Raw genomic sequence first — 26,773 nt, 5'->3', positions numbered from 1 at the left:
CCTTCCTTTGGGTGCTGACCCCCTCAAATCCCCCCCAAAACCCACTGCCCACAACTCTACACCATTACCATAGCCCTTATGGCTGAAGGGGAGCACCTAGATGTGGGTACAGTGGGTTTTGGGGGCGGTTTGGAGGGCTCCCATTTACCACCACAAGTGTAACAGGTAGGGGGGGGGATGGACCTGGGTCCACCTGCACCCACTAACAACTGCTCCAGGTACCTGCATACTGCTGTGATGGAGCTGGGTATGGCATTTGAGGCTGGCATACAGGCTTGGAAAAAAAGTTGTTAAAGTTTTTTTTTTGGTGGGAGGGGGTTAGTGACCACTGGGGTAGTCAGGGGTGGTCATCCCCGATTCTCTCCGGTGGTCATCTGGTCATTTAGGGCACTTTTTTGGGACTTGTTCGAGAAAAAAAGGATCCAAAAAAGTGACCTAAATTCTCGGTAAAAACAGCCACTTTTTTTCAATTATCGGCTGAAGGCACCCATCTCCGCTTGGCCAATAAACATGCCCCAGTCCCGCCTTCACCACGCCCCTGTCACGCCCCCGTCAGCTTTGTTCGTTCCTGCGATGGAGTGCAGTTGCAGGCACCTAAAATCGGCTTTCGATTATACCGATTTGGGCGCCTTTGCGAGATGGGCACCCATCTCCCGATTTGGGTCGAAATATGGGCGCCCATCAGTTTCAAAAATAAGGCCGTTTATATCCTATTTAAATTCAGTAGACGACAATATCCAATATTCAGCTCAGTGGCATAGTCAAAGTGTTAACCTTTCGGATATTAATATAGTTTTGACTGATTGCAATATGATTTTGTATTATTCAAGTTATCATCCCAAATTATTGCGGGACAATATCCCTGTTTGGCAATTTTTAAGATTGAAACGTATATGCTCTATGTTAAATCAATTTAAACAACAGGCAATGAGCATGTTTTCCAGGTTTTTACAAAGGGGATACCCCAAATCTGTGATAAAGCAAGCATTTTGAAGGGCACTGTATGCAGATCGGAAATGGCTGTTTAAATCCTCTGACCCTGAGAAAGCTGATTCGATGGTGTGTGTACTCCTGTTTTCCTCTAAGGCTATAAGATCAATAATATTAAAATATTGGCATGTTTTGGGGGTTTATCTGCCCTTGTAGGAGAGGCCAAAAGTTGCCTACAATAAGAGACGAAATCTGCGCGAATTGTTGTCCAATCCACACACCCCTGTACAGGAACAGTGGGGCCATTTTAAATGTGGTAAATGTATTTATTGTCAGTATGCCATGGAAACCATATTTGTCAACATACCCCACTGCGCGCGCCAGTTTTAGTTACATTCTAGAACGGATTGTGAGTCATCAGGGGTTGTGTATTATGTGCCCGTGTGGGTTATGTTATATTGGACAAGTGGTGAGGAAGTTAAAACTGAGAATAGGCGAGCAAGTTAGCAATATTCGGACCAATAAGAAGGAGGCACAGTTGATTACATTGGCATCAATGTAATCATTTGGTGTCTGAATTGCAGTTTGTGGTGCTGCTTCAGGTGGTGGGAACGGGTAATATGCTGACAAATAGATTGCTTTACAAAGAACAGCAGTTCATTTACATATGGGGAACCATGTATCTGAGGGGTTTACATAGGGAAATGGAATGGCAATAATTGGGAAACGTTAGGTGTGCTTTAGTTTAAATGCCGGAATGGAAGTCTAATTGTGTTACCTTCTGTTCAGGAAGCTGTGCATTATGGATTTGGTATCCCTCTGGAAGTGATGGCCATAACAAGCAGGTAGATATTGTGGGGAAACTGGTTGGAAAAAAATGTATTAGGTTAATGTTGTAAAGTTTAAATGATACAATAAAACAAATATTAGCCTATAACAGAGTGTTCGTTCTGTGCCGTTTTGTATGTTGTAGCATATCCTTCTGAAGAAGCTATTTGTGAAACTCTGCATGAGTTAAGGAAACACAGCATTATGGTTTTTAAGGAATAACACCATTTGTGGTTATCTATTAAAAGCCACACCAAGGAATCTTTTTTATGAACACAACTATTGCCAAAGGACGGCATGTGTAGAAGTTACTTTGAGATATTGGAATGATCTGTGATTGGAGCAGCATTATGGAAGTTTATGACTGTTGATAAGTGATTGTTGCTGTATCTGGGATTGGCAGCACATTTTTATCATCTAGAGTGTTTGTAACATTGGACAAATGGAAAATCGAATTTATCCTTCATTGACATCTGCTATATGGATATAATTATTTGATATGAACTGCCAGGACATTGGACAAGATCCTTAGATAAGTTTAAGGGTGTATTCTTTTACATTATTTGTGTAATAAAGAACTGCATGCCAAACATCTCTGTTTGCTATTGAAAAAGTTGTTATGAAAGAAATGATTGTTATAAAAAGTTGTACATGATGAAATTTAAAAAAATTGATTAACTGTGTTTAATATAGTATAGTGTGTTTGTAGAACACACTATTATAATTATTAACTTCCCAGTCATAGAGATTAGTTAAAATGTAATGTCAAGAAGTGCAGAAACCCAAAAGAGATATACCAGATAGGAGGGGAGAGATTAGCAAGCTTGACTCAGGAGAGGAACCTTGGGTGATGGTGTCCGAGAATCTAAAGGTGAAGAAACAATGCAACAAATCAGTGACCATGGTCAGAAGGATGCTAGGCTGCATAGTGAGGGGTATAATCAGCAGAAGAAAGGATGTGTTGATGCCTCTCTACAAGTCGTTAATGAGGCCCCACTTGGAATATTGTGTTCAGTTTTGGAGGCCGTATCTTGCTAAGGTTGTAAAAAGACTTGAAGCGGTGCAAAGAAAAGCTACAAAAATAGTATAGGATTTCTGTTTCAAGACGTAGGAGGAGAAACTTACTGACCTGATCATGTATACCCTGGAGGAAAGGAGAAACAGGGGTGATATGATACAGATGTTCAAGTATTTGAATGGTATTAATCCGCAAATAAACATTTTCCAGAGACGCGAAGGTGGTACAACTAGAGGACATGAATTGAGGTTACATAGTAACATAGTAGATGACGGCAGAAAAAGACCTGCACGGTCCATCTAGTCTGCCCACGATAAACTCATGTGTATACCTTACCTTGATTTGTACCTGTCTTTTTCAGGGCACAGACCATATAAGTCTGTGCAGCAGTATTTCCCGCCTCCCAACCACCAGTCCCGCCTTCCATCACCGGCTCCGGCACAGACCCCGTATAAGTCTGCCCTCCCCCATCCTAGCCTCTCAACCACCAACCCCTCTTCCCCCCGCCACCCAATTTCAGCTAAGCTTCTGTGGATCCATTCCTTCTGCACAGGATTCCTTTATGCCTGTCCCACGCAAGCTTGAATTCCGTTACCGTTTTCATCTCCACCACCTCCCGCGGGAGGGCATTCCAAGCGTTCACCACCCTCTCCGTGAAGAAATACTTCCTGACATCTTTCCTGAGTCTGCCCCCCTTCAATCTCATTTCATGTCCTCTCGTTCTACCGCCTTCCCCTCTCTGGAAAAGATTCGTTTGCGGATTAATACCTTCCAAATATTTGAACGTCTGTATCATATCACCCCTGTTCCTCCTTTCCTCCAGAGTATACATGTTCAGGTCAGCAAGTCTCTCTTCATACGTCTTGGAACGCAACTCCCATACCATCCTCGTAGCTTTTCTTTGTACCGCTTCCATTTTTTTAACATCCTTCGCAAGGTATGGCCTCCAAAACTGAACACAATACTCCAGGTGGGGCCTCACCAACGTCTTATACAGGGGCATTAAAACCTCCTTTTTTCTGCTGGTCACACCTCTCTCTATACAGCCTAGCAACCTTCTCGCTACGGCCACCGCCTTGTCGCACTGTTTCATAGCCTTTAGGTCCTCAGATACTATCACCCCAAGATCCCTCTCCCCGTCCGTGACTATCAGGCTCTCCCCACCTAACACATACGCCTCCCTTGGATTTCTACTCCCTAAGTGCATCACTTTGCATTTCTTCGCATTGAATTTTAATTGCCAAACGTTAGACTATTTTTCCAGCTTCTTCAGATCTTTTTTCATGTTTTCCACTCCCTCCGGGGTGTCCACTCTGTTGGAAATCTTGGTGTCATCCGCAAAAAGGCAAACTTTACCTTGTAACCCTTCGGCAATGTCACTCACAAATATATTGAACAGAGTGGGCCCCAGCACCGATCCCTGAGGCACTCCACTACTCACCTTTCCCTCCTCCGAGCGAACTCCATTCACTACCACCCTCTGGCGTCTGCCCGTCAACCAGTTCCTAATCCAGTTCACCACTTCGGGTCCTATCTTCAGCCCTTCTAGTTTATTCAAGAGCCTCCTGTGGGGAACCGTGTCAAAAGCCTTGCTGAAATCTAAGTAGATGACGTCCATAGCACGTCCTTGATTTAATTCTCCCGTCACCCAGTCAAAGAATTCAATGAGATTCGTTTGGCACGACTTCCCTTTGGTGAAACCATGTTGTCTCGGATCTTGCAACTTATTGGCTTCCAGGAAATTCACTATCCTTTCCTTCAGCATGGCTTCCATTACTTTTCCAATAACCGAAGTGAGGCTTACCGGCCTGTAGTTTCCAGCTTCTTCCCTATCCCCACTTTTGTGAAGAGGGACCACCTCCGCCATTCTCCAATCCCTCGGAACCTCTCCTGTCTCCAAGGATTTATTAAACAAATCTTTAAGAGGACCCGCCAGAACCTCTCTGAGCTCCCTCAGTATTCTGGGGTGGATCCCGTCCGGCCCCATGGCTTTGTCCACCTTTAGCTTTCCAAGTTGTTCATATACACTCTCTTCCGTGAACGGTGCTCTATCCACTTCGTTTTCAGGTGTACTTCCTCTCGGTCCTTCCCCAGGATTTTCTTCAGTAAAAACAGAACAAAAGTATCTATTTAGCAAATTGGCTTTTTCTTCATCATTTTCTACATAGCGTTTTGCTGTATCTTTTAGTCTCACAATCCCCTTTTTAGTCTTTCTCCTTTCACTAATATACCTGAAGAAGTTTTTGTCTCCCCTCCGTACATTTCTGGCCATTTGTTCTTCCGCTTGCGCCTTCGCCAGACGTACCTCTCTCTTGGCTTCTTTCAGTTTCATCCGGTATTCCTCCCCGTGTTCCTCTACTTTAGATTTTTTGTATTTCTGGAACGCTAACTCTTTAGCCTTTATTTTCTCAGCCACTTGCTTTGAAAACCATATCGGTTTCCTTTTTCTCTTGCTTTTATTTACCCTCCTTACATAAAGGTCTGTGGCCCTGTTTATTACTTCTTTTAGCCTGGACCACTGTCCTTCCACTTCTCGTATGTCCTCCCAGCCCATCAGCTCCTTCCTCAGGTATTCTTCCATTTTGTTAAAGTCAGCTCGCTTGAAATCCAGGACTTTGAGTTTGGAGTGGCTGCCATCCACATGAGCTGTTACATCAAAACAAACCGTTTGATGGTCACTGTTTCCCAGGTGTGCAGCCACTCGGACATTTGACACACTATCCCCATTCGTGAGCACAAGATCCAACGTGGCTCCCTCCCTCGTGGGTTCGTTCACCATTTGTCTGAGCAGAGCACTTTGGAAAGCATCCACAATCTCTCTACTTCTTTCCGATTTTGCAGACGGAACCTTCCAATCTACATCCGGCAGATTAAAATCTCCCAACAGCAGCACCTCTCTTTTCTTCCCCAACTTTTGAATATCAGTGATCAGATCTTTATCTAGTTCTTCCAATTGTGTCGGGGGTCTATAGACAACACCCACGTGGACCAAGGTTCTATCCTCTCTTTTTAAGGTGATCCATATTGCTTCTTCCTTTCCCCACTTCCCTGTCATTTCAGTTGCTGCGATATCATCTCTCACATACAGAGCTACTCCTCTACCTTTACGTCCCTCTCTATCCTTCCTAAAAAGATTATAGCCTGGTATGTTTACATCCCATTCATGGGAACCATGGAGCCATGTCTCTGTGACTGCAACTATGTCCAAGTCAGTCTCCAACATCAGGGCTTGAAGGTCATGAATTTTATTGCTTAGACTGTGAGCATTTGTGGTCATTGCTTTCCAACTACATTTCCTAGAATGTGTTTTGGGTTTAGTGATTTGTGAGTGTCTTTTGTCTTTGGGTACCTTCTCCTCTTTTTGTTCCCTCTTCTTTGCTTTTTCTTTTTTTTCTGCTTCAATTTTAGTTTGAAGGGTTGAAGGGAACAGACTCAAGAATAATGTTAGGAAGTTATTTTTCTTGCAGAGGGTGGTAGATACTTGGAATGCCCTCCCGCGGGAGGTGGTGAAGATGAAAACGGTAACGGAGTTCAAAAATGCATGGTATAAACTCAAATGAATCCTGTCTAGAAAGAATGGATCCACAGAAGCTTAGCAGAGATTGGGTGTCAACACTGGTAATTGGGAAGCAAAGCCAGTGCTGGGCAGACTTCTATGTTCTGTGCCCTGAAAATGGCAAGGACAAATCAAGGACAGGTATCTACTATATTACTATGTTCTTGTGAAAGAAACTTCTCTCATAATGTAATGTCCTTGGCAATGCATTATATTTACCCAGGGCTTGACTAGTCAAGCTCTGCTGTCTAGTGGCTGATAATTTGCAACCTCTAACTCAGGGCTTCTCAACCCAGTCCTTGAGACATACCCAGGCAATTAGGTTATCAGGCTATCCACAGTGAATATGCATGAGATAGATTGAATGCACTGCCTCCATGGTATGCAAATCTATGTCATGCACATTTCTTGTGGATATCCTGAAAACCTGACTGGCTTCATAGTAACATTGAGGGGCATAATCGAACAGGGCCGGCCATCTACAAGAGCAGCCATCTGTAATGATGACCCCGCTAAGCGGCGTACCGGACTGTATTATCGAAACAAGATGGCCAGCCATCTTTCGTTTCGATAATACGGTCGGGGCCGGCCAAATCTCAACATTTGGGCCGCCCTTAGAGATCGCCGGCGTTAGAGATGGCTGCCATTGGTTTTCTCCGATAATGGAAACTAATGGCGGCCATCTCAAACCCGGACAAATCCAAGCCATTTGGTCGTGGGAGGAGCCAGCATTTGTAGTGCACTGGTCCCCCACACATACCAGGACACCAACTGGGCACCCTAGTGGGCACTGCAGTGGACTTCACAAAATGATCCCAGGTGCATAGCTCCCTTACCTTGGGTGCTGAGCCCCCCAAACCCCACTCCCCACAACTGTACAACACTACCATAGCCCTTAGGGATGAAGGGGGGCACCTAGATATAGGTACAGTGGGTTTCGGGTGGGTTTTGAAGGTCTCTCATTTACCACCACAAGTGTAACAGGTAAAGGGGGGTGGGCCTGGGTCCGCCTGGCTGAAGTGCACTGCAGTACCCACTAAAAACTGCTCCAGGGACCTGCATAGTGCTGTGATGGAGCTGGGTATGACATTTGAGGTTGGCAAAAAAATGTTTTTTAATTTTTTTTTTTTTGGGTGGGAGGGGGTTGGTGGCCACTGGGGTTTGGTCGTGAACAAAACAGGATCAAGTAAAGCCGGCCATATGCTTGTCAGGGCCGGCCTTCTTTTTTCCATTATTGTCCGAGGCCTGCCATCTCTTAACCACACCCCCGTCCCGCCTTCGGTACACTGCCAACATGCCCCCTTGAACTTTGACTGGCCCTACGACGAAAAGCAGTTGAAACCGGCCAAAATCGGTTTTCAATTATACCGATTTGGCCAGCTTCAGGAGAAGGCTGGCCATCTCCCGATTTGTGTCGGAAGATGGCCGCCCTTCTCCTTCGAAAATAAACAGGATAGTAACATAGTAGGTGACAGTAGAGAAAGACCTGCTTGGTCCATCCAGTCTGTCCAACCAGATAAACTCATATGTGCTACTTTATGTGTATACCTGACCTTGATTTGTATCTGCCATTTTCAGGGCACAGACCGTAGAAGTCTGCCCAGAACTAGCCCCGCCTCCCACCGCCGGCTCTGCCACCCAATCTCTGCTAAGCTTCTGAGGATCCATTCCTTCTGAACAGGATTCCTTTATGTTTATCCCACACATTTTTGAATTCTGTTACAGTTTTCATCTCCACCACCTACTGCGGGAGGGCATTCCAAGTATCCACCACTCTCTCGTGAAGGAATACTTCCTGACATTTTTCTTGAGTCTGCCCCCCTTTAATCTCATTTCATGTCCTCTAGTTCTACCACCTTCCCATCTCCGGAAAAGGTTCATTTGCGGATTAATATCTTTCAAATATTTGAACGTCTGTATCATATCACCCCTGTTTTTCCTTTCCTCCAGGGTATACATGTTCAGGTCAGCAAGTCCCTCCTCATATGTGCCCCGAGGAATGGAGAAGCAGTGCTCTAATTGATGACATGGTTGTCAACATTTGGTTCTTAGATCTAAAAGCTCTTGCTGGCCTACAAACAGTGACCATGTTAAAAATACATTTATCTAACATAATAAGCACATATAATTCTTAGCTCCACTGGAAATTAATAGAGTGTGGCTTTATCCCATTTATCAGCTCTTATAAATAATTTTAGCATCTGTATTCTAGCCCATCCATGGTCTGGCATATAATTGATTTGAGAATTTCAAATCTGTACACGTTTTTATGCCATTGAGAGTTTTATCTTTAATGCAAACAAACGGTGTAAAGAACAACCTCAGTGAGCTCATAACTGCTCGTGTGTGTGTCTGTATGTATAGGAAGGGAGGTTATATAGTCCTTAAATATGTCTGTAACTGTCAGTTCAGTGAGCTGGTGCTACTCCTACTTTCATTTATTTATACAGTGCTACAAGGTGCTCTCTGTGCCAAACAGATGCATATTAGAGGCAGTCTCCTCTATATAGTATATATAAATATATAGTATTTACAGTCTAGTCAAGACCAATAAATGAGGCAAACGGACAGAATCAAGGATGCAATTTAATTGTCGAAGCTATATTAATAAGTAGAGTTTAACTAAAGCAAGGGACTACTGTTTAAAACAAATAAGAGGACATTTTTTTCACTCAGCGAATAGTTAAGTTCTGGAACTTGTTGCTGGAGGATGTGGTAACAGTGGTTAGCGTATCTGGGTTTTAAAAAGTTTGGACAAATTCTTGGAGGAAAGGTCTACAGTCTGCTATTTATTATTTATTTTATTATTTGTTAGGATTTATTTACCGCCTTTTTGAAGGAATTCACTCAAGGCGGTGTACAGTAAGAATAGATCAAACGTGAGCAATAGGCAATTACAGCAGTAAAAATATTCAAATAACAATACGAAGTATGGCATGGTATACTACTTACAATGTCAACACAATACATAATAGAACATTATAATTGGTAGTGAAGGGTAAGGCAAAGTTGTAACATATAGATGGGTAAGAAAGTAGGAAGAGTTAAAAAGTAAGGTGACTGATTTGAAGAAAGTTGCACATGAGGTCAGAGATATGCTTAAAATCTCAGCTAGGGTAGGAGTGGATAAACATGTCGTGCTGCAGTATGTGCAGCCCGAGTCACTCCTTGTGTGTGTGAGTGAGACTAACAAGTTAGTTACTTCTTCCATTAAAGGCCTGGTTGCAGAGCCAAGCTTTCACCTGCTTCCTGAAGTAGAGAGAATCTTATGTCACGTGGAGCCTTTCAGGCAATGCATTCCAGAGTGTGGGGGCTACTCCAGAGAAGACTCGCTTGCGGGTATCACATTGTGTAATGTCTTGTGGGTATCACATCGTGTAAGCGTCCTTGGTGATGTGTGGAGGATCATCCTATTCAGTCAGGTACTCGGGGCCATTTCCTTTGAGGGCCTTGAAGATCAGATATAGAGTTTTAAATTTAGCCCTGTATTGTACTGGTAGCCAATTAAGTTTTTGCAAAAATGGTGTGATGTGGTCATGTCACTTGTAACCTTCTATGAGTCTTGCTGCTGCATTCTGAATCAACTGGAGCTGGTTCAGGCCCTATTGAGATAGACATGGGGAAGCCATTGCTTGTCCTGGGATTGGTAGCATGGAATGTTGCTACTAATTGGGTTTCTGGGCTGGATGGACCATTGGTCTGACCCAGTATGACTATTTTTATGTTCTTAAGTGGGTAAAATTGCAAGAAGATAATCTGTTCTCTTCAAATAACCTAGCCAAGAAAAACAGGAGGTGGTCCTATAACTCCTTATGTATAGCTGTGGCCCAAAAGCAAGCTTTTTAAAATTCTATGCATGCCTTTCATCTGGTTTAAAATCTGATGGGAAATTTTTTTCACATAATTTTTTTTAAATTTAATTTTATATTTATCATATTCAAAAATATAGGGATCCTTTTATGAAGCCACACAGTGATTCCCATGCAGCAAATGCGATGAAGCTCATTCAATTCCTCTGGGCTTTGTCACATTTGCTGTGCTAGAATCGCTAGTGTGGCTTTGTAAAAGGAGCTTGTAATCAGGTAACAATACACTTGCACAGATACTTATGGCTCACATCAGTGGTCTGTTCTACTATCAGGCTTATTTTCGAAAGAGGACACCCATCTTTCGACACAAATCGGGAGTTGGGCGTCCTTCTCCCAGGGTCGCCTAAATCGGCATAATCGAAAGCCGATTTTGGGTGTCCCCAACTGCTTTCCGTCGTGGGGATGACCAAAGTTCGGGGGGGGGGCATGTCAGAAGCGTAGCAAATGCGGGTCTTGGGCGTGCCTAACACATGGGCGTCCTCGACCCATAATGGAAAAAAATGGCGTCCCTGACGAGCACTTGGATGACTTTACGTGGTCCGTTTTTTCTTGCAACCAAGCCATGAAAAGGTACCCAAACTGACCAGATGACCACTGGAGGGAATTGGGGCTGACCTCCTCTTACTCCCCCAGTGGTCACTAACCCCCTCCCACCCTCAAAAAATTAAAAAATTTTTTTTTTTGCCAGCCTCAATGCCAGCCTCAACTATCATACTCACTGGAGCAGTTTAAGTGGGTGCAGTGCACTTCAGGTAGGCGGACCCAGGCTCATCCCCCCTACCTGTTACACTTGTGGTGGTAAATGTGAGCCCTCCAAAACCCACCAGAAACCCACTCTACCCACATATAGGTGCCCCACTTCACCTGTAAGGGCTATGGTAGTGGTGCACAGTGGTGGGTTGGGGGGGGGGGCTCAGCACACAAGGTAAGAGAGCTATGTACATGGGAGCAATTTGTGAAGTCCACTGCAGTGCCCCCTAGGGAGCCCGGTTGGTGTCCTGGCATGTCAGGGGGACCAGTGCACTAGGAATGCTGGCTCCTCCCACGACCAAAGAGCTTGCATTTTGTCGTTTCTGAGATGGGCGTCCTTAGTTTCCATTATCGCCAAAAATCAGAAATGGCCAAGTCTAAGGACGACCATCTCTAGGGATGACCTAAATGTCAACATTTCGGCGTCCCCGACCGTATTATCGAAACAAAAGATGGACGCCCATCTTGCTTTGATAATATGGGTTTCCCTGCCCCTTTGCCGGGACGTCCTGCGAGGATGTCCTTGGGAAAACTTGGGCGCCCCTTTCAATTATGCCCCTCCACGTGAATCATAATTTCTAAATCTACCCATATTTATCAGTCCACAAATAAATATGGGGAAAATCCAAGAATAATAAGGAAGGAAATAAAGTCCTGGAAAACTACCAGCACCCAGGCACACTCTGAATCAACTGCATTCAAGAAGGGCCCATCACAGGGGCACCTGAAATTCTTTTACGATTAATAAAAGTAACAAGCTAAGATTGTTCAAAAATCTTTAATATTTCAGCCATTTATGTTTTAAACATTTCCTTCAGTGATATTAGTGGAAATTTAGGAAAATTATATTGCAGCTTCAAATATCATTTTCCAATGATTCCACTTTATTTTTAATAATGGTGTTATCTTTAACTAAAGCAAGGTTAACAGCCTGAAGACTCTGCATTTTAACCTGAACTTCATTTAATGTTAATTTTTAATTGGGAAATTGATCCTTCATTATCATTAATCTTAAGAGCTTTCTCTTGTACTTTAATAGAAATAAATTGTATCTGGGGCATCAAAGCTTTACCCAGCTGAGGAATGGCTTCTCATATTGTTTTCAATGTGAATAGCTTTTGGATGTGAGATACAACACTCAGATTCAGAAGTAGGTAGCCGTACTGAACCTGAACTCAGCATGGGGCTCCCTTGGAAATCTTGGAAGCCTTAACTTGCTGCCCTCTTTCTTCAGTCACCTCCTGTTTCACCAAGTCTGCCCTGAGTTGATCCCGCAGAGCTTATGTCATAGAAGGTCCAATGCCAGCAGCCTCTCTTCAGGTTATTGACAGAATTCTTCAGTGTCACACCCAAATTCTTGGTGGGGGGGAGGGAGGTCAAAACCATGGTAGTAAGGGAGAGCCATGGATGCTTCCATCTCCAAGGAAGACATCAAACTGCTACATTCTGGTGTCAATAATAGCCAGGCTCACCCCTGATTCTCCAATTTAGGCTCCTGTGTGCAACACACAAGTGTCCATTGGGCCACCAGAGCTAGAATGCTACAGTAACAAGGGGAGCTTCCCCTACTTGACTCTCCTCTTTCCCATTAAGCTTTAACTAAGGAAGTGGTATTACAGCACAGCAAATAGTTGCCTTCATTTTAGATCTTGTTCCCATAAACATGTATTCCCTTTGTAAAATGAAGAATACTCACGTAGATTTTTATCCTGCCTAGGGCACACCCCCTTGAATTCTCTACATTGTGTGGATATGACATGTAAATAGTGGCTTTTTGAAATTGCCATTTAAATATGTGTGCAATCTACACGTTAATACCGCTATTTACAGGCATAGGTGCTTCTGAAATGACCCCCATAATATAACTCCTGTCTGGAGGAAGCAAGAGATTTCTAGACAGATGGAGGTGAATGGGTAGTCAACACAATGAATAAAATGCAAACAAAGGAATGTGCTCTGGCTATAAATTTGAAAATACCTGAAACGGAGCAAAAGAAAATATCTGCCTCCTTTGGTTTTATTCAAATTGTAATTCTTTAATCCCATATGAAAGAAAGGAGAAATAGTAGACAAGGAGAAGCTTGTCAGCAGTAGACCACAGAGAATGTGAAATTAACATTTGAGATATAACATCATGCATTATATATTGTTAAATGTTCTATTAGTGATGATTTCAATAAAAATATTCAAAGTAGAAGAGTTCTGACATGAAACATTAAATGAAAAGGAAATCTTCATTTGCTATATAGCAACCAAAATATGAAGCTCCACATGGGTAGGCTCAGTTGCAACAGAAGGAGATATTTCTTCACAAAAAGTATGGTGGATGAATGGAAGAAACTCGCAGTGAAGGTGGTAAAGACAAAAATGACAGAACTAAAATATGCATGGGATAAGTATAGAGGACCCTTGGTGGCAAAGAAGTAAAGGAAAAGTCAAAGCAAAACTGAGGTCTGTGGCACTGCAGTAGAAATAGAATTGCACACACTAGATGGGCATAAAGGAATTAATGTGTTGTTCATTTCTATGATATTAGGAGAAATACAGTTGGGAGATTGCAGTATTTCAGGTAACTCAGCTGTCATTCTCTCAAAAGCAAAGGTAAGAAGAAAAGTGATGAGGACAACATGTACAGTGAAGGAAAGCAGAAGTCTGCAATGTGGCAGGTTATGCTTAGCTGGAGTGATACCAGCAAGCTACAATGCCCCAGACACTAACTGGGTCATTCCAATAAGTTGATCATGACTGAGCATTAGCTAGCAAACAATGGGGGTCTAAGGTGCCAGATTTAGAGCACCAGTGTCACAAATTTTGGTACAGGGAGAGGGGTGGAAGGAGAACATTAGATTATGTGTGGGTTCTTGTATGTTTCTATGCACAGATGATAGAGAACCAATGAATTAAACAAAATTTGACTTGCAAGCTTTTTTGATTAGCAGCTGAGATATATCCTTGCAGCATTCATAGGAATAACTGGGCAAACAGTATCTAAAGACTGGAGGATGGCCAATGTGGTGCCGATTTTTCAAAAGGGTTCCAGGAGTGATCTGGGAAATTACAGACCAGTACGCCTGATTTCAGTGCTGGGTAAAATAGTGGAAACTATTATAAAGAATAAAATTACAGAACACACAGACAAACATGGTTTAATGGGACAAAGTCAGCATGGTTTCAACCAAAGGAAGTCTTGCCTCATCAGTTTGCTTTATTTCTTTGAAGGCGTGCATAAACATGTCGATAAAGGTGAGCCATTTGATGTAGTGTATCTAGATTTTCAGAAAGCTTTTGACAAAGTTCCTCATGAGAGACTCCTGGGAAAATTAAAGAGTTCTGGGATAGGAGATGTAATCTGTTGGATTGGTCGTGAGCCCTTGAGCCCAGGCCGAGGCCCGCTGGTAGCAGAGGCCAAGGCCTAGGGGAGACCAACCCGCCACTACACACCCCAGCTATCCACCACCACTTGCCTACACACACACAGCACCTCAGGAAGAAAGGGAAATAGGCATACAAGCGGGCCTCACGGCCGAACGGGAACCGATACACTCACACACACTCGTGCGGGCCTCATGACCGAACTGGAACTGATACACACCCAGGGATGGGGAAAGGAACACAGGAGTCCCCACTGGACCCAAGGTGCCAGCAGCGCACTGAACACCAGCCACAGGGCGCAGGAAAAATAACCAACCCCAGAGGCTCCAAAGACCCAGGACAGAAGCCCCCCCCCCCCCCCAGACTAACAAGGAAAGACACCACAGGAACCAGAGCGGGGTGCAACACCTCTCAGGAAACTAGCGCAGGAAAGGAGAACTAGTACAGGAGGCACCCAGTAACCACAGGGGAATACGGAGAAAACAACTAGAAGACTGGGCTGCCACAAGAACACCGCAGCCAGGAACCCCCCAGCACAGAAGGGAAACGAACTAACTAAAAGCCACAAAAGCCAGAGACAGATACAGCAAACAAAAAAGTAGACTAGCCCCCAACCCAGAGGCCAGAGGCAAAGACACAAAAGGGAGGAAGAAAATCCTCTGTCTTAAACACACAGAAGTCAGAGGCAGAGACACAGTACACAAGGGGTTAACACTTGCTGAACCAGAAGTCAGAGGCAGGAACACAGAGGCGGAAGACAACTAAATAAACAAACCTGAGGGAAGGCCCGGACCAGCAGCCTGCCCAGTAGGCAGAACCAGAGCGAAGCCCCCACTGAACAAACAAAGCAGCTGGCCTCCCACAGAGAACTGCAAGCAGCGAGGGAGAGCCCCAGCTGGAGGCAAGTGAACTGATACACACACACACACACACACACACACGCTGACAGAAACTAACTCAGACAAAGGTAACTAAACAGCCAGCTGAATACACACACACACCCACGCTGGCACGAGATATCCCAGACAAAGGGAAAGTAACTGAAAGCCCCGAACAGGGGAACACAGATTCAAAACCAGAGCACAACGTTCTGACAGAGAACTGCAAAGGCTTAGCCACAAAGGAATGTAACGCCAAAGCAGGAGAAGCAGGAACATGTAGGCTTAAGTACTACCCACTGACATCAGCTCAAACCCTGACAGCCAATCAGGAATGAAGTCCACACCCCTCCACTGCCAGACCGGCAAGATCATAACAGGAGGCAGTGTTCTGTTGTGGATTACAAATTGGTTATTGGACAGAAAACAGAGGGTAGGGTTAAATGGTCATTTCTCTCAATGGAGGGGGTGAATAGTGGAGTGCCACAGGGATCTGTACTGGGACTGGTGCTATTTAACATATTTATAAATGATCTGGAAATTGGAACGACAAGTGAGGTGATTAAATTTGCAGATGACACAAAACAATTCAAGGTTGTTAAAACACATGCAGACTGTGAAAATTTGCAGGAAGCCCTTAGGAAATTGGAAGACTGGGCATCCAAATGGCAGATGAAATTTAATATGGACAAATGCAAAGTGTTGCACATTTGGAAGAATAATCCAAATCATACTTACCTGAGGCTAGGGTCCACCTTGTTGGTTAGCACCCAAGAAAAAGATCTAGGTGTTGATGTAGACAATACGCTGAAATGTTCTGCCCAGTGTGCAGCGGGAGCCAAAAAAGCAAACAGGATGCTAGGAAGTATTAGGAAAGGTATGGTAAATAAGACCGAGAATATTATAATGCCTTTGTATCGCTCTGTGGTGTGACCTCACCTTCAGTATTGCATCCAATTCTGGTCGCCGTATCTCAAAAAAGATATAGCGGAATTAGAAAAGGTTAAAAGAATAGCGACCAAAATCATAAAGGGATTGGAATTCCTCTCATATAAGGAAAGGCTAAAGAGGTTAGGGCTCTTCAGCTTGGAAAAGAGTCAGCTGAGGGGAGATATGATTGAGGTCTACAAAATCCTGCGTGGTGTTAAATGAGTAGAAGTGAATCGAGTTTTTACTCTTTCAAAAAGTAGAAAGACTACAGGACAATCAATGAAGTTACTTGGAAATACTTGTAAAACAAATTAGAGGAAATATTTTTTTAACAAATAGTTAAGCTCTGGAACTCTTTGCTGGAGGATGTAGTAACAGCAGTTAGCGTATCTGGGTTTAAAAAAGGTTTGGACAAGTTCTTGGAGGAAAAGTCCATAGTGTGCTATTGAGATAGACATAGGGGAAGCCACTGCTTGCCCTAGGGTTGGTAACATGGAATGTTGCTACTATTTGAGATTCTGCCAGATACTTGTGACCTGGATAGGCCACTGTTGGAAATAGGATACTGGACTAGATTGACCATTGGTCTGACCCAGTATGGTTATTCTTATGTTCTAACCAATTTGTCTTTTTCTACTGCTGTCAACTACTGTGTTACTATGTAATAAACTATGAGGCCCTTTTACTAAACTGTTAGGTGCTATTGTGCACCTAACATCTTGAAAATGGCTAAAGCAGTCCATGTTAGTTTTGTCATGAGCATGCACTAACCATGCACAATTTTGTTTTTTGAGAGGACATGTGAGGGGCAGAGAGTGAGTATTCCTGTTCTAACTAGTTAGCACATCTATATTTCCAAACACACTAAGAGGCAGATGCAGCAACCAAACGTAAAAAAATCTAAATCGTTAAAGTCCCTAACGATTTTAAAATAACGAAAAATGCACCAAAAAAAAAAGTCACACATGCTGAGATCGGTATTGAAACGTACAATGTATCAAAGAATCACAATACACATTGTAAATCGGCCCCCAAATCATGCGCAGAGCAGCCAAGCGTTATGTTAGCTGCTCTGCGCATGCCACAAACAGTCAAAACACAGTCAAATCACAAGCACATGGCTCCCAAATCAAAACAAAAATTAAAAAAAAGGGTCGGGAGGGGGCAAGGGCGCTCATCAGGAGCGTCCTGTACGGACGGCCTTGCCCCCCCCCCCCCCCGCTGCTCCCCACTTTCCGCCGCTCCCCCACCCCGAAAAAGCAAAATTCAAGCAGCCCCTGCCCCCTCCCTTCCTCACTACTCTCTCACCTCAGCTCCGCCTCCCGACATCCTCCGTCCTGTGCCCCGCCCCCTTTTGGGGTCGTCGCCGCCATTCCCCTCCTCCATCGGGCCCCCCTCCCTCTTACCGGGCCCGTGCAGCGCCTCTCGCCTCTGTCCGAAGGCGCTGCACGGGCAAGAAGAAAGCTGATGCCTGCCTTCGCCCAGCTTCGATGGCGCGTCTTTCTCCTGCTGGGCCCGCCCCTGTCTGACGTCGGTAACCTACGTAGGTTACTGACGTCAGACAGGGGCGGGCGCAGCAGGAGAAAGACGCGCCATCGAAGCTGGGCGAAGGCAAGCATCAGCTTTCTTCTTGCCCGTGCAGCGCCTTCGGACAGAGGAGAGAGGCGTTGCACGGGCCCGGTAAGAGGGAGGGGGGCCCGATGGAGGAGGGGAATGGCGGCGACGACCCCAAAAGGGGGCGGGCACAGGACGGAGGATGTCGGGAGGCGGAGCTGAGGTGAGAGAGTAGTGAGGAAGGGAGGGGGGCAGGGGCTGCTTGAATTTTGCTTTTCGGGGTGGGGGGAGCGGCGGAAAGTGGGGAGCAGCGGGGGGGGGGGGCAAGGCCGTCCGTACAGGACGCTCCTGATGAGCGCCCTTGCCCCCTCCCGATCCTTTTTTTATTTTTATTTATTTATGTGTTTTCTGACGTCCTTTGGACCAATCACAGCGCTTTTAGCTCTGCTAATGCGCTGGGATTGGCTCAAAGTTTCACTTTACGATTTTTCCTGGCACAGAGCTGTCCTAACGAGAGGTCCAGACCTCTCGTTAGATTTCCTGTCTTTTTCCTGCGTAAAGGCAATCGGAAAAGGTTAGTGCATGTCGTTTCAATGGGGTTTTCACACTAATTGCTCATCTCCATTCCGTTTTCGTTAGCTGCTGGCTTCCTCGGTAAAAGCCCTTTGATGCATGCAACGGATCAAATTTTCCTCGTTGGAGAGTCATTAAAGGCTCATTTAGCTTTAGTGCATCTGCCTCTAACTGGTTAGAACACGGATAATGTGAGAGCCCTGCAGTGCTAAGTGCTCCCATGGTCATTTTTAAAAATGCCTGTGCACTAATGGCAATATTTGCACACATAACACAGTTATCAATGTGCAAGTCAGAGTTCTTCAATTAAAGGAGGAAATCGCCTCAAAAACAAGCCCCCCCTCCCCCACAAATAAAAATGGGGTAAAGGCTACAGCTTCATCATCACAGGCGTTTCTATAAACCTCCTCTTTTTTAAAACATTTTTTTGAAAGTTATTTTTCTTAATGCTCTATAACAAAGCCGCTCTGCCGAGTATACTATATAAAACTTTTAAACTTAACTTCGGCTGACTGCAGGCTTTCTCCTCCCAGACCGTGATTTAACTGTGGTCAACGGTCCCGTTTCACATTCCGCTGCTTCAGGACCACAGCCATGCAATCACCCAATTCTTCGGTCATAAATCCTGTGCATAAGGAGGAGAAAAAAATATTTAAATCCTTATAAACTTTCTACAAAAACAGTTTATTTAATACTGACTCTGCTTACAATCCGTTCAAAAATGCCGACGGTAGCATGAAGGGCAAGAGTATTTAAACATGGCGGTCCTATAAATACAAATTGTGACGTCACACGCTGTCATCAGTGTCCAATCACAATTCTTCAGGCTGCAAAAAGACATACCCCCATTGGTAAGTGAAAATCTAAATCTAAATCTCTTTCATATATTAAAGAAAATGCATCCATTCAATCTTCCCATTCAAGCCCACAGGGTTCATTGATTTTAGTCGAAAGATCCACTGCTGTTCTTTTCTTAACAACCACAATCGGGCTTCTTCTCCCTGCAAACGCCAATCAACTTGTTGTAGAACTAGACATCTGAGCATTTTGAAACTATGAGAAAATTCATTGCAACGTATTGCCAGAGGGGACATAGTCTTCTTTGTTGAAATAACACTTTTGTGTTCTATGAGACGGACATATAACTGTCGAGTGGTCTGACCAACATAGATCTTGCTGCATGGGCACTGAATACAATAAATGACTCCCATGGATTGGTATATAGAGCATATCTTTGTCCCGTAGTGGGATTGACAAATTCTCTTGTCTCAACCATAATGGAACACATCAAACAATCACCACACTTTTTGTGTCCATTAAAAGTCATATTTCTCTGGGAATTCGATCTTGACGAGCATAAAAGCTCCTTTAAATTATTTCCTCTGCTATATGCCATTCTCACTGCAGATTTCGCAAATTGAGGTAAAGTTTGAACGATGTTCCAGTGTCTCCTAATAATATTGGAGACATTATTCGCTTGCAAAGTGTGTTTTAAAACATAGGTGTATACAGTTCCATCCTGATCCTCTTCTCTTTCTGCTGGCTGCAATAGCAACTGTCTATCAATGTATTTTGCTCTTCTGGAGCAGAGTTAGAAAGACAAAGAATGGAGAACAGATGGCAGAAGGGAGAAGATTTAAAATGGAGTGGATGAGTAGCCAAATGGTTACAGCAATGGGCCAAGAATCAGGGAAGGCCACTGCACCTCTTTGTGATCTTGGATAAGTTTCTTAAACCTCAAGCCTCAGATACAAATTCAGATTGTTAGCCTTCCAGGGATATAAAAATACCTACTATACCTGAATGTACATTGCTTCAATAGTTTTCAGGCTTGCAAACAGTATGTAAGAAAATGAAAGCCTTCTCAGGGCAGCTAGCTACACATGTGAAAAATGAAAATTCAGAGGTAGAGCAGACCCCTATTGCAACCTGCTTCTTGCCTTAGGCTATATAATTAGAACAGTAGAATCATGGTGGTAGCTGGCTAATTGAAGGTGTGCGTGTTTTCATCTACATTTTCAAACCCTCCACAGTGTTTCTTATAGGTAATTTGTACCATCAGGCCAACTGAGGTGGGGGCCTCAGGTGGCACTCTTCATGGAATGGCATCTTGCTCCATTCTACTCACACCGGCCACGGTCTGGCTTCTACCCTCTTCCTTTCTCAACCCCCTTCCCCGAATCTACCGTCTTTGTTTTGTTTTTCAAAAGTCATTGGCAGCAGCAGCGATTCCCATATGCTGCCCTGCCATTGGCACCGGCTTCTTCTCTCTACTGTGGCCCAACTCTGAGGAAACAGGAAGTTACATCAGAGAGGCGGGCTGCACTAGACAGAAGAAGCCAGTGCCAGCAGCAGGGCACAGGATGGAAATTGCTTCTGCTGACAACTTTTATAAAACTAAAAAAGAAGTTACACTCAGGGAAGAGAGTTGAGGAAGGAAGAGGGGAGATGCCAGACCACATGGCTGGGGGTGGGAGAGAGAGAGAGAAAGAAGGAAGAGATGTTGGGCTGGTGGGGGGGGGGGGGGGGGGGGGGAGGAGTGCCATCCTTGCCTCAGGCAGCAGATTGCCTTGGGCTGTCCCTGTTTATACCAATGGGTCTGCAAGCATACTTTCAAAGACTAAGAGCAAATGCTGCATTGGTGACCAGCAGGCAACCTTGGAAGCCAGTGGCATAGGTTCAAATAAGTGTCCCCAAGTTATAATTTCAGAAAGGGGGTCCAGAGTGAGAAAGTCTGACTGAAAAGATTTGTAGGTGACAACTTTCCTTTATAGAATACTAGTATAATAGATGAAAAAGATACCTATATTTTAGGCTGAATCACATACACTAGCCTTAAAGCTGCTGTGAATACTCGCATGTAGATTGGTTAAACCCCTCCCCATAAATTATAGTGTTCTATAATTTGCATATGTAAGTGTGTTCCCCACCCAAGCTAAATTCAGATTCTGCCCATATGTATGCCCACCTTCAAACTATGTTCTATCTCATTCAGGGGCTATCTTTTTCACAGCCAGAGTATTGGCATTTATGCATGTATATGCATATAGATGTATGTGCTACCGTTCTGGTCATTTATCCCTATTTCTGGCACCTAAATATTGGCTCGTTCATTATAGAATTATCTTCACAATGTCTAATGTCAAATTTCAGTTGTTAGCTTGTCTTTGTTTTCAAACCTGTCCAGGGATGGAAATAGTGAAATTTTAGTATATCTGATTGTTGGCTCTGTTTTTCGTGTTTCTTTTCCTTCCAGCTGTGATCTTAAGTGTAGCAGATAGTGAAACCAAAGAACTGCTCGTAACTTACAAGTTTCCTGTAAATTACCTCCAGCCTTTCCACCATTACTACTTGGAGATGGTTCAGGTGAGTCATCGTAATTTTAGTACCAATAGACCAGGGCAGGCAGTTCTACAATGGCCTGTTCTTATCAGGCATTCCCCTTGTATGTCCCTGTATTTACAAATTCTGTAAACCTAGTGTCCATGTCATGAAATGCCTAGCACCCACCTAGGGTTAACCCTGCGGCCACCTGGAGGGTCTGTCCCCACCACTGCTGAGGCCCACCTGCACCTGGGTATGTGCTCTAACCTAGCACCCTCCTTCCACCGACTGGGTCCTGCTTGCCTCTGAGTGAGTCTCCCACTCTCAAGATATTTCCCAGTGATTTCTAAGGATACTGGGGCCATACTCTCAGGGATCCCACAGTTCCTAGAAAACACCCACAGACCCAAAACAAAAACCACCTGGATTCTTAGTCAGTCCAGGACAGCAGAGCTAATAAACTAATGGGTTTATATCAGAAAAATAGAACAGCGAGCCATATAAAATGGATGGAAAAACAACAAGCAATAATAGGTAACTGAATAAGGATCAATATTAAAGCTATCTAAACACTTTGTAACTACGTGGGTAGCACCTGAGGAGTTTCAGGAAAATAACTGCTCACTGATCTTGAGCAGGGTCTCAGAGCAGAGATGTTTACCTTCTGCACTCCCTAGCTGAGAATGGGGAAAATTCAGTACCTCTTGGCTGGATTTTGAACTCCAGGGCCAATCGGAGCCCAGAGCATTAACTTTTCAAAGAATCTGGTCAATAGCAGGGCAGGATACTCTTTACTCAGGGCCAAAGCTAGAAAGAAACAGTCTTCTCTGCAACAGTGGAGGAGTGGCCTAGTGGTTAGGGTAGTGGACTTTGGTCCTGGGGAATTGAGGAACTGAGTTCGATTCCCACTTTAGGCACAGGCAGCTCCTTGTGACTCTGGGCAAGTCACTTAACCCTCCATTGCCCCATGTAAGCCGCATTGAGCCTGCCATGAACGGGAAAGTGCGGGGTACAAATGTAACAAAAGAACAGCCTTAAAACATAGAACAAACACCACCTGCTGGCCAAACAAGAGAAATACACCACAGAAAAATATTAAAATTCACAGGCTTGAAAACCCCCTGTTTCACCACACCTCCCCTCTTTAAGAGAAACTGCGGATTGCAGCCTCTTCAATCTGCTGGTTGGGTCTCGACAGTCCAGTGTCAGGGCAGTCCTGGTTCTTCCTTCCTGGAGAGTCCATCAGCATTGCCATGTTCACTGCCCTTCCAGTGCTGTATGGTGAAATTGTACATCTGCAGGGACAGGCTATACCAGAGTAGCTTCCCATTCTCTCCCGAGACTCTTTTAAGCCAGACCAGTGGATTGTGATGACAGATGTCTTGCCCATACAGATATGGTTTCAGTTTCTTAAGGACCCACACTAAGACCAAACATTCTTTATCTATAGTGTATATACTATCTCTCAGTCAAGGATCATGCGACTCAGATACACAGTGGGGTGCTCCTCCCTTCTGCTATTCACATGACTGAGTACAGCCCCAATGCCATATGTCAAGGCATCAGTCTGTGCCACAAATCTTTGCTGGTAATCAGGCGCAACAAGTATTGGGGTTGTAGCTAATGCAGTCTTTACTGCTTGGAAGGCCGCTTCACATTCTGGTGACCAGCTAATGATTCAGTGCAGTCTCTTTTTAGTCATGTCAGTCAGGGGCTTGGCTATGGTGCTACAGTGAGGCACACACTTTCTGTAATATCCTACTGTCCCAAGGAAGTCCAATACTTGCTTTTTGGTTTGGGGAGTGGGCCAAGTCTGTATAGTTTCCACCTTAGCTGGCTCAGGCTTTCGCTGTCCACCTTCTGTGCCCTCCTGTGCACTTCTGCCATTTCCATCTGACATTTGCTGTGATTGATGGTAAGGCGGGTCTCCCTGATCCGATCTAACACCCCACTTAAATGGATCAGGTGGTCATCCCAAGTTTGACTATACACAGCAGTGTTATCAAAATAAGCCCTACCATGCACCTGGAGTCCATCTAACAGACGATTCACCAAGCACTGGAGCGTACCAGGGTCATTTTTCATTCCAAAAGGCAATACAGTAAATTTATAAAGGCCAAATGGGGTAATGAATGCTGATCGCTTTTGAGCAGTAGCAGTTAGGGGAATCTGCCAGTACTCTCGACTAAGGTCCATTGTGATCAGGTTCTGGGCCCCAGCTAAATGGTCTAGCAACTCATCTATCTGGGGCATCAGATAGAGTCAGATACAGTGCATTCATTAAGTGTCATGTCCCCTACCTCAACGCACGCGGCGTTCTCGGGCTGTGCGGGGTCCCGTCGACACGTACACTTGACTGGCACTGCCTGAGCCATGTGTGTGTAGTCCTTCGCTGGGTTTGTTCAGAGAGCGGTGGTTGCAGGCTCCTTAATTGCTTTGCTTCCACCCACCTGGGTCTGCTCTCCTTCTGCCTGGCTTCCCTTGCTTAACTCCTATTGGTCTTCTAGTTCCTCCTTCCCCTGCTCTTGTCCTATGGCTGTGCCCCTTCTCCCTGCTGGTCCCTGTTGATGTCAGACTCGATGCTTCGGCTTCTGCTTTGGTAGGTGTCACTTGCTCAGTAGTGTGCTTCTTCTCTACTTTGTTCTTCGTTGCTGACTCTGCCTGTACCTGAATTACTCTCGTGTCTGCTGCCTGCCTACTGACTCTGCTTGCACCTGGATTACTCTCGTGTCTGCTGCCTGCCGACTCTGCCTGTACCTGGACTACTCTCTTGCCAGCTCCCTGCCTACTGACTCTGCCTGTACCTGGATTACTCTCTTGATCTGCTGCCTGCCTACTGACTTTGCCGGTACCTGGATTACTCTCTAGCCTGCTGCCTGTCTGGCCGTCACGTTCATCACCCTGCTTCCTGCTCCATCTCGTAAGCCCTGCAGGCCGTCCACACCTAGGGGCTCAACCTCTGGGGAACGGAGGTCAGCGCAGGTGAAACCCGGGGTTGTCCAGCCACCAAGCAGAACCTGGTCCAAGTACCGGGCTCGGTAGTGCTTTACTTGGTACAAGAACTCACAAGTCTGACAGTATGCCGAAGCCATGAGTTCTCTGGACAAAACCGTCTTGTCTGAGTTGGCCCAAGTTCTTCAGCAGCAACAGGCCCAGCTAAACCATCTGTCCGGAGTTCTACAGGATGTGTGTTCCCAGATGTCACCCCTTCAATCCCATCGACAGCCTCCTGCTGCGTTGTCCGGATCCATGTTACCTACTCCAGGGTTGCGGCTTCCTGAGCCTCCCTGGTTTGATGGCACCCCTTCTGCTTGCCGAGGGTTCCTCAACCAATGTCTTATGCTGTTTGAAATGCAACCAGCAGCCTTTTCTACGGTTATACTCAAGATAATCTATATCATCTCTCTACTCTCTGGATCTGCTTTGGCTTGGGCCTCTCCTCTTTTGGAGCAACGGGACCCTTTACTCACTGATCTTGGAGAATTTCTTTGCCGCTTCCGGTTAGTTTTCGATGTGCCGGGATGGCCCTCCTCTGCGGCTGCAGAACTTCTACGAATTCAACAAGGCAATTGTTCTGTTGGTGCTTATGCCGTTTGCTTTCGAAGCCTAGCTTCAGAGGTAAGATGGAACCATTTTTTGGCAAGGACTCAGCGACCGGATTAAAGATGAACTGGCCGGCCGGGAACTTCCGAATGCTTTGGATGCTCTGATCACCCTCTGCGTCCATATCGACGTACGGTTTCAAGAAATGTCACTGGAACACTCTACTCAGCGCTGCTCTCAGAGACCATCTCCGCAGACGTCGCACCCTTCTTCTCCCAAAGGTGCGGCAAGCTCTACTTCTGGAGTCCCTGAGGAGCCTATGGTTATCGGATGGCGTTGCCTCTCTGAGAAGGAGAGGGCTCACCGTCGGGACAATCAACTTTGCCTCTACTGTGGGCAGGCCAGCCACTTCCTAAGACATTGTCCGAATAAAACCGGGAAATGCCAAGACCCAGGGTCACTGAAAGGAGTGGTCCTTGGTCATTTTTAACCTCTTCCAGATAATCTTGTCTCCGTCCCTATTTCCCTGCGCTGGAAGGAACTCTGTATTAACACCGTGGCTTTGATTAATTCTGGGGCCGGAGGAAATTTTATTGACGCCAGTCTCCTATTCCAACCAGGAACTCCCTCGATTGCCTGTAAACCAACGTTACAAGTGACCTCCATTCAGGGACTAACGCTACACTACTCTATTACTCATGTCACTCTGCCGTTGCAGATGCATGTTGGGATTTTACATAAGGAAGAAATTCAGCTTCTGGTTCTTCCCCGGGCCATCCATCCTGTTATTTTGGGCCTGCCCTGGTTACGACGACACTCACCTAATATCAGTTGGACTACTAATGATATTGGCAGTTGGTGTTCCCAATGTTTTTCTACCTCTCACACCAGTGGTTCCTTCTCCGAGGGCTATTACTGCCTCCCCTGGGCTCTTGCTCCCCTGTGAGGCCTCCCTTCCTGTGGAATATCGTGATTTCCAAGATGTTTTCAATGCTCAGGAGGCTGATTCCCTTCCTCCGCATCGTCCTTTTGACTGCCCCATTGAATTGCTTCCCGGCAAAACTCCACCTCGGGGCCGGCTATATACCCTCTCCCGGGAGGAATCTACTGCCATTCGGGAGTACATTCACGAAAACCTCCAAAAGGGCTTCATCAGACCCTCCTCATCTCCAGCGGGGGAAGGTTTCTTTTTTGTGACCAAGAAAGACAACTCTCTGTGACCCTGTATCGACTACCGGGGTCTTAATGAAATAACCATTAAGAATTGGTACACGCTTCCCCTTATTCTGGAGCTTTTTGACTGTCTGCAGGGAGCGTCTATCTTTTACCAAGCTGGATTTCGGAGGTGCCTACATTCTGGTCCAAATCCACCATGGGGATGAATGGAAGACCGTTTTAATACTCATGAAGGACATTTCGAATATCTAGTTATGCCGTTCGGCCTCTGCAATGCTCCAGCGGTTTTTCAGGAATTCATAAACTTCATTTTTCAAAATCTTCTGTACTCGTCAGTAATAGTTTACCTGGATGATACTCTGGTTTTTTCTGCTTCTGTTCAGGATCACCCTCGTCATGTACGCACGGTTCTCCAGTGCCTCCGGGACTACCGTCCCTTCACCAAACTAGAGAAGTGCTCGTTTCATCAACG

General features: G+C 45.1%; 1 protein-coding gene across 1 annotated transcript in view; it reads left to right on the top strand.

The window, feature by feature from the left end:
* Positions 1-26,773, top strand: part of CCDC33 (coiled-coil domain containing 33) — a 642,117-nt gene that overhangs the window by 223,438 nt on the left and 391,906 nt on the right. Inside the window, exon 6 of the mRNA XM_030187021.1 lies at positions 21,515-21,624. Within this exon, the coding sequence (XP_030042881.1) occupies positions 21,515-21,624 (110 nt within the window). The remainder of the gene's footprint in view (positions 1-21,514; positions 21,625-26,773) is intronic.

This window comes from Microcaecilia unicolor, chromosome 1, assembly GCF_901765095.1.
Source record: "Microcaecilia unicolor chromosome 1, aMicUni1.1, whole genome shotgun sequence".
Lineage (NCBI taxonomy): Eukaryota > Metazoa > Chordata > Amphibia > Gymnophiona > Siphonopidae > Microcaecilia > Microcaecilia unicolor.
The sequence above is the reverse complement of the archived record's forward strand: the minus strand, read 5'-3'. Positions and strand labels throughout refer to the sequence as shown.